The following is a 15,101-nucleotide window of genomic DNA, read 5'->3' on the forward strand; positions in this document are numbered from 1 at the left end:
TTGGCTGGCTGACTGTGTATGCATGAGACATATTTGAACAGGGAGTGGTGGTGTTACAAGTGAGTCAACCTGATGCCATTTACAAACACAGGCTCCAGGTATTCCTGGCTGTTGGCTGGGGTTTGAGGTTTGGTACCTTACCTCCTACCCCGGACATCCACAGCCAGCTCTAATACCTCCATGGGAGATTGTAGCAACTCAGATGAAACAGCAAGACTGAAATCTGTTTATCTCGGGTACTATTTGGGAAATTACACTTCAAGTGATCCTGTGCCACATAGCAATAACACCTATCCATGTTGATCTGAGGTAACTCCTTCCTACCTCAGCCATGCACATTTTGGGGACACAAAAAAGGGAATTACTGTTTGCATTCTAGGCATTTCAGCTATTTGCCTCATTTTCTAGTCACCATGGTTGCTTCTACTGGCCTCCCTGTTCACAACTCACTTATTAGAATGTGATATACATGACGTAATGCCACTGCTCTATAAATGAATCATGACAAAGATTTTCTGAGCAGAATTAGCAAAATTGATTTATGCAGATAAACCCGTTACCGCCGCGGTGCGGGCGTTTCCTTGTGCGGGACGGGCCGCATCGGCCGTTGGATGTGTGCAGCACTACGAAGGTACTGCTCTCAACGGCCAACGGCCGACGGCAGCACGCAACGGGTTAAACAACCCCTGAAAGATTGCCATCAATAAAAGTTTTCCAATTCACATTCAGCATATTCTTAGGACCTTTAAATTATTTTAATACTGATTAGAACATTGGAATGTTGGGAGCTCCAATAAAAACAATGGAGTGCTCCGGGCTTCTAATAGCAGGTAGATGCTTGGACCTCCAACATTCCAATGTTTAACAAAGACCTCACAGAAAAGGAGGGGATTTCAAATCCTTCAGTCTCCAAAAAGCCTTTGATTTTCAAATGAGAACATTGTGCTCTGGAGTGGTACGTTCTCATAGCCTTAGAGCCCTTCATAACGGGCTCTACCAGCCATTGAAGGCCTACTCCCTTGTTAAAGGCCCTCACCTTTGGCTCAGGCCTTTAAAGCTGGAGCAGGCTTTAATGGCAGGGTAAAGTCCTCTGCAATGGTTCTAAGGCTGTATTAATGTTCCACCCAAAATCAAAAATCATAGAAATCTTCAGGTGGTTCTACTACGCTCCATTGGAGCCACGCTGCCTGCTAAGGAAAGTGCTTAGTAAAGCAGCTATATTCTCATCTACACATAAAAGAAACAGGTTAGGTGCCAATTAAAAATCTTTCACCCATAAACTTACTGGACATGGAGGGGTACCAGTCAAAGATGCATCTCTCCCCGTAAGGTGCTACAGTTGGAAGATCATACTGTCTCTATTCTAGGGCTTTAGCAAGTTTCATCTCATGTATCTTTCTCTTTCTGCTGGATTTATTCCTCTCTGTCTCTTTAATTCTGTTTTATTCTAAGTGGCTTTATTTCTTTTTCACTAGCAAGCCTTTGCTTATTTCTTTGAAACTCTATATCTCATTCCCATCTTTGAACTTGCACCTTCCCTTTTAGCTTTCAAAGTGTGCAACTCTATCTATCGAGGAAAGTACTGCTGCTGGATTAGGTATATACCCAGTGGGGGACACCAGGGGTACATGAATAGCAAAGTTGGAGGGTCAGTATCAGAGAGTACTATAACAACTTCTGTTTCTGTAGTGGCAATATTTTCACTAATAAATGTTTTGAAATTCATACTGATGTTACTATATAACCCACAATTATACTAGCTGTGTACTTTTCACGTTTCGATAAACCACAGCTAATATAGGCCACATTTTAAAATTGTTAGTGTCTGGCTGCCATCTTAATCCATGTTGTGTATCTTTCTTTATTTCAGGATAACCTGAACCAGCAATCTCAAATGGTGTCACTTTTGTTTTCTGTCCCTATGTGAAAAGTTGTATTTACATAATCCATTTAGAACACTCTAACGAGCAACTGCAGAGACCTTCTTGGGCCAAGTGTATCTCATTATGTTGCAGTTAACTGTAAGTTCAAAGTACGTTTAGAGTGGGGTCATTTATTTATTTATTTATTTGTGGGTTTATATCGCGCTCAAATCGACTCCCGGAGGAGTATGTCTGCGCCCTAGGAACACCACAAGCACATTCAGGGGGAACTTAAGAGCATTAATTCTGAAACAGAAAAGTTTTAAGCCGCTTCCTAAACACCAGATGTTCTGGACATTGTCTGAGAGCTAATGGGAGCCTGTTCCATAATGAGGGCCCCACAACAGATAGAGATTTACCTCCATGTCTGGCCCTCTTTGCACGGGGCACACATAGTAGAACCTGGTTGCTGGATCTAAGGGAGCGCACAGGAGAGTAAGGAGTGAATTTGTTTTTTAGGTATGCGGGACCTAATCTGGTTAAGCTCTTGTGAATAAGGCAGCATGTCTTAAACTTGATTCTTTGCCGGACCAACAGCCAATGTAGTGTGTCCAGAAGAGGTTTGGACGCAGATCTAGGAGGGGCGTTCAAGACCAACCGGGCTGCAGTGTTCTGTACAACTTGGAGTTTGGCTAATACTCCCTCATTTGAAGATATCAGCAGGCCATTGCAGTAATCGATACGGCTAAGGACAAGAGACTGTACCAATGTTTTCCTGATGCAGTCAGGGAGTAGGGGGAACACTTTGCGTAGAAGGCCTATCACATGAAAACATGAGCCCACAATGTAGTTGCTGTGCTACTTCAGCGAGAGCTCATGATCTAGTCGAACTCCTACGTTTTTCACAACATGTTTGGGGTCAGGAGCTGTCCCGAGATCTTGTGGCCACCAGTCCAGAGTCCATAGGATTTTAGCCTCTCCAAACAGCATGACTTCGGTCTTCCCTATATTGCACTGCAAGCAGTTTGATGCCATCCACTGAGCCACAGCTTTCATGCCCTGAGAGAAGGAGGTTTTAACCTCGGTGGTGAGAGATTTAAAGGGAAAGAGGAGCTGCGTGTCATCCGCATAAGATACTGGGATGAAACTAAAGGCTCGCATAATTCCAGCCAGGGGTGCCACATAGATGTTAAAACGAGTTGGGCTCAGACAGGAGCCCTGTGGCACCCCCTCAGAAATCTCTACCTCCTCCAAGCGATATTCACCCAACCACACATTCGGTGTGGTTGGATTAAAAGCTCCTTAGCCAGGCCAGAGCCTTACCCTCAATACCGATGTTTGCCAGCCGACCTGTCAAGATGTTATGTGACACAGTGTCGAACGCTGCAGACAGGTCTAATAATATCAGGACAACGGAGTAGCCCCTGTCCTGATACATATGCAGATCGTCCGTAACTGACAGTAGGGTTTATTCTGTACTGTGCTTTGGCCTAAAGCCGTATTGAGAGTAATCCTGGCCTCCTGCTTGTTCGATGTAATTAGATAGTTGTCGGTTTACATGCTTTTCTATAAGTTTACCTAAGAACGGTAGCAGTGAAATTGGTCTGAGATTAGACAAGTCTGTCCACGCAATTGCAGAGTTTTTTCTAATTGGTCTTACCAGAGCCTTTTTCCACTCCCTGGGGACCTCACCTTCGGTCAGGGAGAGATTTGCAAGTCTCTGGATCCCAGGACCGAATTCTTTGGCAAGCATAGACATTATTCTTGCTGAAATGGTATCGGTTGGACACCCACTTTTGATTTGACTAGTTAGAGATGTTACCTCTTCTAAAGAAATAAGGGGAAATATACATAAGGTATGGCTGGTGGAGTGAGTTTCTTCCTCAATTTGTGGTCGTGATTTATCTCCGCTGAAGAACAGGTTGGAGCTGATGATCATTTCGTAAATCCCATCTATTTTCTTGGTAAAGAACTGTGAGATTTCATCACATAATCGTTGTGACGTGAACTCAGAGCTCTCACAAGCCACAGGTTTAACAAATGATTGCAGAATTTGCTAAAGGACTCTCGGCGCATTTCCAGCAGCTGTAAGTTGGGACACAATATGATTCTTGCCGGCCGTACAAATTGCTTTATGGTATGTAGTGAGGGCTTCCCAATAATGGTTCTTATCATCAGTCAGATGGGAGGATCTCGATTTCTTTTCAAGTTTTCTGGCGGCTTGCTTTAAGGACCTTAAATGTTCTAAAAACCAGACTTACTGCTTATCTGCAGGGCGTGGTTTGAACACCTTCAAGGGGGCAATAGCTTCCAATGCTGTTAAAACAGCCACTTCAAATTTGGTCAAAGCCGCCTCAATGCCCTCTGTGTGAGTGAAGGAGGGTTCCACAAACCTCTCACAGAAAGCTTCTTGGGTCATTTTATGCCATTGTCTCCGTTTACTAGGCAGGGCCGCTGGACATGAGGGAGGTGTGCTGATGTTGGGAGTATAAAATTCCACAATGAAGTGATCAGTCCAGTTTACTTGTATTGGAGGTATGCAATTAATCAAGGGGGAATTAGATAATAGTAGATCCAATGTATGTCCAGCTAAATGTGTTGGACCAGTATTTGCTCGTATTAGGCCCAATAAGGACAGATCCGTCAGTAAGGACTGTGCCTCATTACACTCTTTTAATTCACTATGTACAAAACAAACGATCGGTGACCCAGGTTAGAAGGGCGCTCTGCAAGTAAGGGAATGGTACGAATGTCCAAGTGTATATTGGTGCTCCTAAGGAAGGGTGCGGTCACCAACACCCCACACAACCTATCCAGTAGGTCTACAAAACAAATTAGCTATTTAATGGATATTGGCATTTGCTGAAGACAGATAAAGATTTATTGCCCTATATAGGAGAGAGACCGAGCATCACCTACAGAAAGGGAAAAACCCTGGCCAATTCAGTCAGTCCGAGTTATCCAAATATGAGACCAGATAATTGGTTAACTAACAAGACAAAATGTTTCCACAAATGTGGACGTTGCAGCTCTTGCAGGTGGGCACAGAAGAAGGTACTGAATTTCAATTACAATGGCTCTGGGAAATATGATATTGTGAGTTTTATAAACTGTGACACTACATATGTAGTGCATGTGATAGTCTGCTCATGTGGAAAGATCTATGTGGGCAGCACAATCCGGAGGCTACGAGACAGGATAATGGAACACATAAGGGCGTGGAAAAATGGTGATACTCGATATCCCATTGCAGCACATGCAGTTCAAAATTGTGATGACAGGGAAGGACATAATTTCAGTTATCATGGGAGTGAACACATTAGCCCACACCCAAGAGGAGGAAATAGGCAACTAAAACTGAGAAGGAATGAGGTTATGTGGTTGATGAGACTTAAGGCTGTGGAACTAGGTTTAAATAATGACCATGAGCTCCAGTATTACTTGGGAGATGACTGAGACGTTAATTGTCATGATATTATTACTAACTGAATTTGGCTGTGACAAATGGTAAATTACTATGAATCATGAATATTGTATGATATGTATTGATTGGATGAGCAATTGTTGAATTGTGGAATTTTCCATCTCGTGAATCTACATGTATTTGAATAATGTATGAAGGTCTTTGTTTACGGTTAAGACTAATGTATGAACTGTTTCATATGAATCAAGAGAAGTTAAAACTTGAGGATGCTATTATTGTTTCACCTAAACTCCAATTTTCTCATTTCCATCTACTACTTTACTGTAGAATCAATGAGACTATGTAACTAACACAAACCCAAGATGAGAACCTTAATTATTATAATAGATTGATTTAAATACTTAGTACTTAATTTAACATAATGTGAGAAATGACCTACTTTATGAAAGCGTTTAAAAAAAAGTGAACTCTCAGGAGTCCAATATGGCACCCGAATAGGACACCTAGTAGAAATGAAAGTTTACGTAATAACCCACTTAGAAACTACAAGATAACTCTATAATGCTTAATAATGATTGTCATAACATGAAAATGAATCCATCAAATGGAGGTGCTTTAGAAATGATTGAACTTTTAGGAGTTCAATAGGATGCCCGAATAGGACGCCGATTTGAAATCCGGTTTGCGTACTAAACTATTGAGCCACTACAAGATGGCGCATGGTTTTGGGAGGATATAAATAGGAACTCCAATATGGCGCTGGTGCAGAACGCCAGATAGGGAAACGCGTTCGTGGATAGACGAACACGACATGAGATAGAGGTATGTATGAATAGCGTCTTGAAGGGTCAAAATATGTGAGTTAGAAATAACTAGTTTCTAAGTTGTAATTATAAAAGAACTATTTGATCTTATACTCGATCATTATTACAGATCGTGAATTACTGACTACTTTTGAAGATATCTTAAGACTCCTGACCGCAGAAATAGATTTAAAGAAGTAGGGTAAGTGTACTATGGATTCACCTATAATATAGGTTGCTCCACAAATAACGGAAGATATTTTTCTAATTTAATCCTTGGGGTTGTTTAAATTACAGGGTCTTGTACTTCACAATTTGAAGTGACGAAGAGATTGATTATTTTCAACTGAAAACTTTTCAAAATATTTGGATTACGGTAAAGAACCCTTTTTTAATAATTTTTTTAAATAGTGTTTAGTCACTGCAATTGACTTTTGCTTTGGGGAGTGACGAAGAGTTTATAAATACTCTATAAAATTAAAATTAGTAGAACGTGAGATTTAGTAACTTTTGACTAGAAATTACCCGAGATGGGGCCGAACATCTATGATATAGATATATTAGATAACGGATCCCCAATGGGGCATTATTTAATGGACATATGCGTTTCTCACTATAGGTAGGAGGATTCTATGTTATATATGATTCTTTAAATGTAGGTTTGAAATTGATGTATATGACTTGGTGGTGGCTTGCTAGAGACGTGCACATATGGGGTGTATGTTCTTTTGGTAATTTCTCGCCGGGTTCTTCTCTGCTCATCACAGGAGACTGGAAACTGTCACAATTATATGTTAGCTCATATGAATTATAGTGATGTTTATTTTGTATTATGATTTCAGCCCTAATGAAGTCGCTGTGTAAATAATTTACAAGACGAAACACGTGTTGGCTGAATAATCCAATGACTTCTGTATGTGGATTGTGGAGGATTTGAATTTGGAGAAAATAAAATAAAAATCCATGATTTGAAGGACCTTGTTGATATATTATTTTGGATTACCCACCTGGGACTGCTTTGGATGAATCCAGTGGAACTTTACTATTTTGGATACTGAACTTTATGAACTGAGAGTGCTCAGGAAGCAAATTTAATTCACTATGTACATTGAAATCCCCCAAAAGTAGGAAATCGCTGTCTTTATTCATATAGGGGGCCTGTGCTTCCACTAGTGTGATGGAGAAATTGGCACAAGGCCCAGGGGGGCGATATACCAAAGCTCCTTTCCGGCTACCTTTGGTATGCGATGTTAATTTTAAAAATTAGTAATTCTAGTCCTGGGGTACAGAGTTCGTCTAGGATGGAGATATCTATTTCCTGTTTGTATACAATTGCTATCCCACCCCCTGTCTTGGTGAGGCGACCTAGTCTGACTATTTTATACCCAGTCGGGATTCCTAACGTTATAGCAGGGACCGAGTGGGGTTTCAGCCATGTTTCATTGTGCAGTAGCCTTCGAAAACAATAAGTTTGCGTTATCTTCATGTACCTTAAAGCAATTGAACCTTTGTGTAGGAATCATGGGTAGGTGTATCACAAGTTAGAATGGTGTGATATACTGTAATGCAAGGTAGACAGAGATTCAGGTGCATTTACAGCAGATGCCCTTTCACTTGCCTTTACAGTAGAACTCTTTTTCCTGGCATCCTATAGTAGGGTGGTCTCCTTATGGTAGAACTGATCTTGCTTATCTTACCTTTGAGACAAGTTTATAATAGTGTATGTTCATGATCTTTGATTTACTTTGAATATGTTGACTAACACCTTCATGTATTGGGTATTGATTATTTTAAACTAATTTGATGATTTGATTTTAAAACATTGCTAATCCTTTGATAAACCTTCACGGTTTTGAAACTTAATCACCTTCTGTTTTCCTTGTGGAACCAAATGTTCTTCAGGGTATTGAATTGCATTGATATTTGATGCCAGCCTCAGTCTGAACAAAAGATTCATCAAAGAGTGCTTTCTGAAACTGAATTTCTACCAGAATTTTCAAGGAGCAAGCGCTATATCACTAGTCACACTGAGGGCATCCCATTACCTCACAACAATCTATCTGCCTTATGCAACCCTGCATATGTTGGAAGCATTCTGTGCAAGCTGCTTTTAGTTGATCACCTGTCCTTTAATTGGTGCACGTGCAGTTCTTCTTTGAAAGTCCTATTAAGATTTACCAAATAACTGCAAATTCATCTGATAATGAGTCTATGGATTGAACTCCCTTCTGGATTCTGTGGTGATGGTAAGGCTTTGCTTTACGTGGGCTTCCAGAAGTCAGCCGTCTTAGATCTAAAAGTATGTATGGGTAATGCTACTATGGTGAATTTACAAGTTCTACACATTGAGGTCCCCTTTTAAACATTTTAAACCATTTTCATTTTTAGAAGCCTGTTCACATTTTGGATGGCCAGATCAGGCGTGTTCCTTACCATTGATTTTTTGACTGTTACATTTGTCTGAGTTGCAGCACTTCCGTGTGATCCGCACGGAACCTGTATTGCTTGTGAACCCAACTTCTTTTCCACAGGTGGCCGGCTCCACACAACCCTTGAACACAGATAAGGCGGGGATGGGCCCTCCTTAAAAATAACACATTTTCTAGTTAATTGAAAAGGGAACAGCAGAAACACACAGCCTAATATCTAACACCTACACAAACACAGGCACTCTATCTCCGAATGACACTGTGGCAGCTTGTGCCATTTTAGACAGTTTTTAGAATTTAATTCCTTTTTCTAGCTCCTCACTACATTATGAACTTTCTTCTCTCAGTTCAATATGTGTTGTTGAGACCAACACCTACTTTTCTGAGTTGTACAGCAGAAAATGTGAAAAATGTGCTTCTGGCATGGCAAAACAGTTCTATAAATGTTCCAGAGAATAAAATGATGTCATATTAAGTGTAAGAGGGCACAACTGATTGATATGCAATTCAAACGAAGGGACATACAATTACATTTATATATTGAGCTAGTCGTGTGTGGGTAACACACACTTCTCTCTCCCATAAATCCCAACACATTTGTAGAAAACTTCAAGACCCTTAACTGGTCTCCTTCTGTACTGTTTACCAACTTCTTACAGCATTTTGCAAATTGTCTTTATAACCTAATTTCCAGAATATCTTCTCATCTATGCTCTTTAAACCAAGTTTGACTGCATGTAAGTTTAATTGGACTGACTGTCTTAACCATGTTCCAGTACTCTACCAATATGGCACCAAATTTAAATCTTCCATATATTCTACACACAAAGGAGTACGAAATCTCATAACTGTTATACTGAAATTATGTGAAATGTCAGAAAATTGTGAAACATTACACAAGCGCTCTTCTCTCTCGTGAAAACTTAATGCAGGTGCATTCCTAACATTCAAATGTCGCCAACAAGGGGAATAGTTCAGATTTCCTTATGGCACATTTTTTGCTAGACTCTGTCTCCCATAAGACCTTTTACGTTTGAACATCTGGCGTAACCTCTGACATTTGGCAAAGTTTGCATGATGGAAAATGATGTACATTACACAAGCTTTCCTTAAAATTAGCATGGTCTTACTTTTCACACGCTGTGCTGACCTGTGCCCTGAGCAAATAAGGAAAGTCTGCCATATTAGAATAAATGTGCTATCCTAGAGCAGCTGCCAAAGCAGCGCATTCAAGTGAAATACCGATCAGCTGACCGCATCGCTGCTGCAGTGATTTTTGCGCTGTGCAGCTGTTTTCGATTTACCGCGATACATGACGAGCTCAGCTCGTCATCCGCACACGTCACCCGTGGCTGATGACGAGCTGAGCTAGCTGCTTAACGTTTCACAGTGCAGGCGGCAACCCATCTGCACTTTTACGGGAGATTAGGGATTCCCTTGGAATCAGGTGCAGTCAGTGACTGCATCCGCATGCAGGGGGTTGTCGGTGGAGGTCCCTGAGAGGGCTGCTGTTAGAAGGCACACAGAAATTGAGCTACCTTTTTGTTGCACACTTCCAGTGCACTTCTTAAAGGCATGTTTGCGTCTGCACCCACATCAGTAATACGGCACGGGCGCAGAGGAAAAGTGATTTTCTCATTTGCAAGGAGCCAAGCCCCCATGCAAATGTGGAATGCCCTCTCATGATAGCACTGGTGCATGTGCACAAGCACTATATGTATTACAGAATGGGACGCACAAGCATCAGAGGCTCCTTCTGTAGTACTGTTGTGCCCTGGGAGAGCTCAAAGTGGGTGCACATGCCTGATGCAACCCCTGGGCACAATGTACAATAAGGGCCTAGGTCGGACAATTCATCCATGTATCCATGGACACATACCTACTGTTTTATTCTCCAGGCCCGTGACACAGTGAGTGACTCCTTTGGGGCAAATGTCAAACTTGCCAGAGCAACTGTCGCTGTCCATGCTGAAGCACTGCTCACAAATGCGGGAACTCCCTAAAAAGAAAAGAATGTTTATATTGTCAGATTTTGTCTATTGTTAGATTTCCCATTATGCAACTTTTTTGATACTGGACCTATCATGTTTGTCGGAAAATTATATTTATGTTACGTGTTGTCTCCGAGAATGTTTTCAAAGGTACATGCTGCTTCTACTGTAATACATATTGTAGAATATATATTGGTATTTGATTAATCAGCACCTAAACATCTATTTTTGAGTCTATTGTCCAATAAGGGGTCTATGTACAGTAATATATGCTGAACCACATGCTGGTGAAACATTTTCTATATTTTAAGCAAGATAAGAATTGGTGTGAGAAGGAAATTGCTAAAAAGAGACACATACTGGTATTGCTAATAAGTTTGGCTTATAACTGAAAGTTCCTCTTCTGTCATTGATGTATTTAAGGCACTCACTAAGTCAAAGTCAAAGTAAGCTTCATTCAATTGCATAAAAGCACATTAAAAGCAAAGCTTTCAATGTACAAAAAGATAAAAATAAAATAAGCATTAGAAACATCTTAAAAATCAGTGTAAAAAGCAGCATGATTAAAAACAAACAATGTTGAAGTGACAGCGGGCCCAAACTATCCCGCTGTTTATATCACTATACTCTTCCTTTGACAAAGCACTTTCTTCAGAAACATGCACGTCCTCCAGGCTATATGCTTATTTTCTAAAAACTGAAGCTTAATTAGTGCTGGGCGAGATTGCCTCACCCCCAGAACTTTTAAAATAGGAACCAGCCACACCTTTCTTAACTCTGTGTAAAATGTACAAAATCAAACTATATGGATACTAGATTGGACCGAGTGATTATCACAAGGACATATTTGTAATTCTCAAAACCAATCAGTCATGTCTAAACCTGCTTAGTAGCAGCCTGTCATATCCTCTAGGTACAAATGCTAAATATGGCTGCATACTAAAAGTAGTTAAAACCATCTGATGCTGCTGAAAGCAGGGCTTCAAAGTCTACTCAGAAAATCTTGACATGTGCAGCATCTGGAGACCCTTCTTTCTAGAAATTGACTGGATGGTGCTTGGGTTAGGGAAATATTCTGGATAGCCTAAATCTCTCATAAATTCTTGCACAAACTTAACCCATGAGATCTCTTAGGCCCCTTCCAGGTGCAAACTGTCCTGTAGAATCTACCTGTTTAGCTTGGTCTGTTCTTTTGACCAGATCCGATGCCAGTGGAGAATAGGTTCCTATTTTATAAGGTCAGAGATATATGGGAGGCCCAGCTCAGCATAACAAGCATATGTGGAGGTACCAGCTGGGACTGACAAGATATACCTAAAAAAGGTATTCTCCACTAATTGTATCGGATGTGTATCAGCAAAACCCCAGACCCCCGCTCCATACATTTCTGTAGAGATGCATTTAGCTTTGTAAATTTGTATAAGTTCTCCTGGCATTTTCCTACCCAATTTCAGTTGTTGTTCTAATAAACACCAGCTTTTTAGCAGTAACAGCTTGGTCCATGTATCGTTCTGATTAAATATGATGCCAAGGTATGAAAAACTCTTGGCGGGGCTATTTTGTGCCCATCCACAAACATGTCCATGGAGCTCTGGCTCCCACGTCCACATCTCATTATAAAGGTCTTAGTTGTGCTAATACTAAGGCCAAATTGTTCATATAATTAGAAAAATTGGTAGATACCTTCTGGAGACCAATCAGCATGCGGGTCATTAGTACAGCATCATCCACATAAAGAAGAGCAGGTATGGGACGGCCACCTATTTGTGGAAAATCTCGACCATCCTTGAGGAGTGCCTGCCCTAACCCCCATAGTCTCATGATCCTCCCAAAGTTTACCGTGCCTCACAGAGTGGAAGGCCGCGGTGAGGTCCACAAAAGCTGAAAACAATCTGCCCTTCTTCACCCTAATATACTTTCCCAGGAAGATGTTCAAATTTAAGCTCTGCTCTATTGTCCCTAGCCCCTCATGGAAACCGTATTGAAAATCAGATAGGATCTGGTTGACTTTGGCCTAGGTATGTAGGCATTCCAAAATAATTTCCCCCACAACTTTGGCCAGGGAATCCGATAAAGAAATGGGCCTATAACAGGCCGTATCTTGATGGTCCCCTTTTTAAAAAATAGGAACTATGATGTATTCCACCCATGTAGATGGAAATGAGGTCTGGCAACTGGCATGTATTACTGTTGTTATAATTGGGCCCCAGAGATCAATATTTAACTCAAACAAGTCCACTGGGCTTGTTTAAGTTGACACTTGCTGAGAGTACATTGTTTACACTCTCCAAGGTAAAATGGAGGTCCTCGTTATTAGAGGTTTCATCTTAAATATTGCGATGTTGGATCCAAAGATACTCTGATATAGCAATTTCTAAAGAGGGCCCCCTTACCGGTGATAAAAAAGGGGCTTTAACTGCCTTCCAGAATGCAGCACTGTTTTTTAATTGTGAGACAGTGTGGAGGGATTCCCATGCTTATTTCCTCAGGGCATTCTTTCTTTATATGAGGGCCAGCTTACAATTCCTCTGGCCTGCCTAATGTTAATGATGTTTCTTGGTAAACTGTGTAACTAGAGCTTTAAGTTAGTGTAAGCTTGTGTACACTTTGTGTCAATTCAACCCTGAGGACCCGCTTTTTTCGATTTTGTACATGTTATACTTGCCTTATCATACCTGCTATGGCTTGGAAGGAAGATACAATACTTTTTTTTAATTGAATTTTATTCCATTGAAACACAAAGACATACCATGGTACTTCAGTGCACGCTCACGGCCTCCGGGCCTACAAAACACTCAGAGCAAATCTATTACACAGCCCATATGCCAACAACCCAAATTGGGCAAGTGGCGGATTATGTCGTAAAACCTAGTGACTATCTTTCTCGATCTTCGACTTGGCATTCCTGGGGCTACCTACAGTATCATGTTCCTAGATTTTCACAGTTCAAGAGTTTGTCACTAATTTCAGTGTTCAGAAACAATACTGCATGCTCTCTTCTGCACCCCTGAAGTTCCCTCAATGTCCCACTCCCACCCCCCCCCACCTGTCCCTATATATATAACAGCTTCTCTGTATGTAACCATTACACTTCTTTTCTAGCCTGAACCTCTACTCCACTTGTGTTATCAGTTGAGCAAAATCCCACCTCCAGGGGTGACTCACTCTCCCCACTCTCCGACCCGCAAGTGGCGCTAAGCTTATACGTGGTACATAGTCCCCAAAAATGTTTTGCTGGGCTCCTAGTTGGGAGCAATTCACTGTAATTCTCTGATTGCATGCTTCAGTATAGCATATCATGTGACCATTGCTGAAGTGTTGGCACTGGACCTCTCATCAAACACAGGGCCACCCTACGCTTGGCCATGAGAAGCCCCATATCCACTATCCGGCGTATACCCTTGGGTAATTTCTTGGAGTACCCCAGTAGCGCCACTGCAGGATCTGGCTTGAGTTCCATTTCTACCACTCCCCCCGGCTCTCCAAAGATATCAATCCAGTAGGCATGTATTCCCGGACCTTGCCATGCTAAATGCATAAAATCCACTGTCGGAGTGTGACATCTCTCGCATATCGCTTCATACCTGCACAGCCTCTCTGGTGTGTAATAGGTCCTGTTGATGTACTTAAAATGTATGATCTCTAATAAAAGAGAGGGACCCAAGTACCAAAGGGAATGGGTACCAAAAGGACAAATGTCAGTAAATAGGCTTCCCCTGGGGCTTATTAACTCTAGTGAAAAACACTTACAGATATTCACAGACCACAGTCACATTAATACACATATAAGAAATACGGAGGCATTGCAACAAATCTAATACACTTAGATGTACTTCATAATTTATTTCAAGTAAATACAAATAACCAATATGGTTAATAAATACCAAATTCTTTCACAATAGATTAAAAACACATTTACTGTTAAAATAAATGCTCTAAGGGACATACACAAAAAAGTAAAAGTAAATTCCTATTAGTAAACAAGGAGATACAGAAAATGATTAGATCAATTCAGTTTAGCATCAGAATTGTTGTCTCTCAAAACTTAAAGTATTTCTCCTTTCTGTTAAAGCATCGACGCATTTCGGCGAATAACTATGATAAAGCCACCTTCTTCAGGAAAACATTATAACCATCCCATAAAATCTGCAATTTAAAAAAAAATTAGTTTCAATCAACACTGTTTTAGATGTCACACAATACATATCATTGTAACAAGGCCTCAATACTAATACAAAACATACAAGAAATATACACAACATATATAACATATATAACATCGCCCATAAATATGGACCACTAGGGCTATATAACAACATTACAATTCTCTACAGGTCATAAAGCCATTTTTCTAATACAAATCGAAAGTTGATATTCATGATTTCCATTTGGTAGGCAATCATTGCATTGTAGATATCCGCCCCCCAACCAAGATGCATTTTCATTGTATCGAGGATGATGTATAGATACATTCATATTACATTCACATTGATATACCCCAGTTTATATATCCCATTTCATTCTTTTTGGCTACCCATTCATTAGAGAGGGATCTCTTACCATTTTTTTTAATAATGTGGCCCATTCAGATC

The 15,101-nt window shown here is 40.7% G+C and overlaps 1 protein-coding gene across 1 annotated transcript in view; it reads right to left on the minus strand.

Moving 5' to 3' along the window:
• Positions 1-15,101, minus strand: part of LOC147701031 (uncharacterized) — an 86,919-nt gene that overhangs the window by 58,270 nt on the left and 13,548 nt on the right. The window contains exon 2 of the mRNA XM_086929291.1: positions 10,398-10,517. Coding sequence (XP_086785417.1) covers positions 10,398-10,517 — 120 coding nt within the window. The remainder of the gene's footprint in view (positions 1-10,397; positions 10,518-15,101) is intronic.

The sequence above is a fragment of the Lissotriton vulgaris genome, chromosome 7 (assembly GCF_964263255.1).
Source record: "Lissotriton vulgaris chromosome 7, aLisVul1.2, whole genome shotgun sequence".
NCBI lineage: Eukaryota > Metazoa > Chordata > Amphibia > Caudata > Salamandridae > Lissotriton > Lissotriton vulgaris.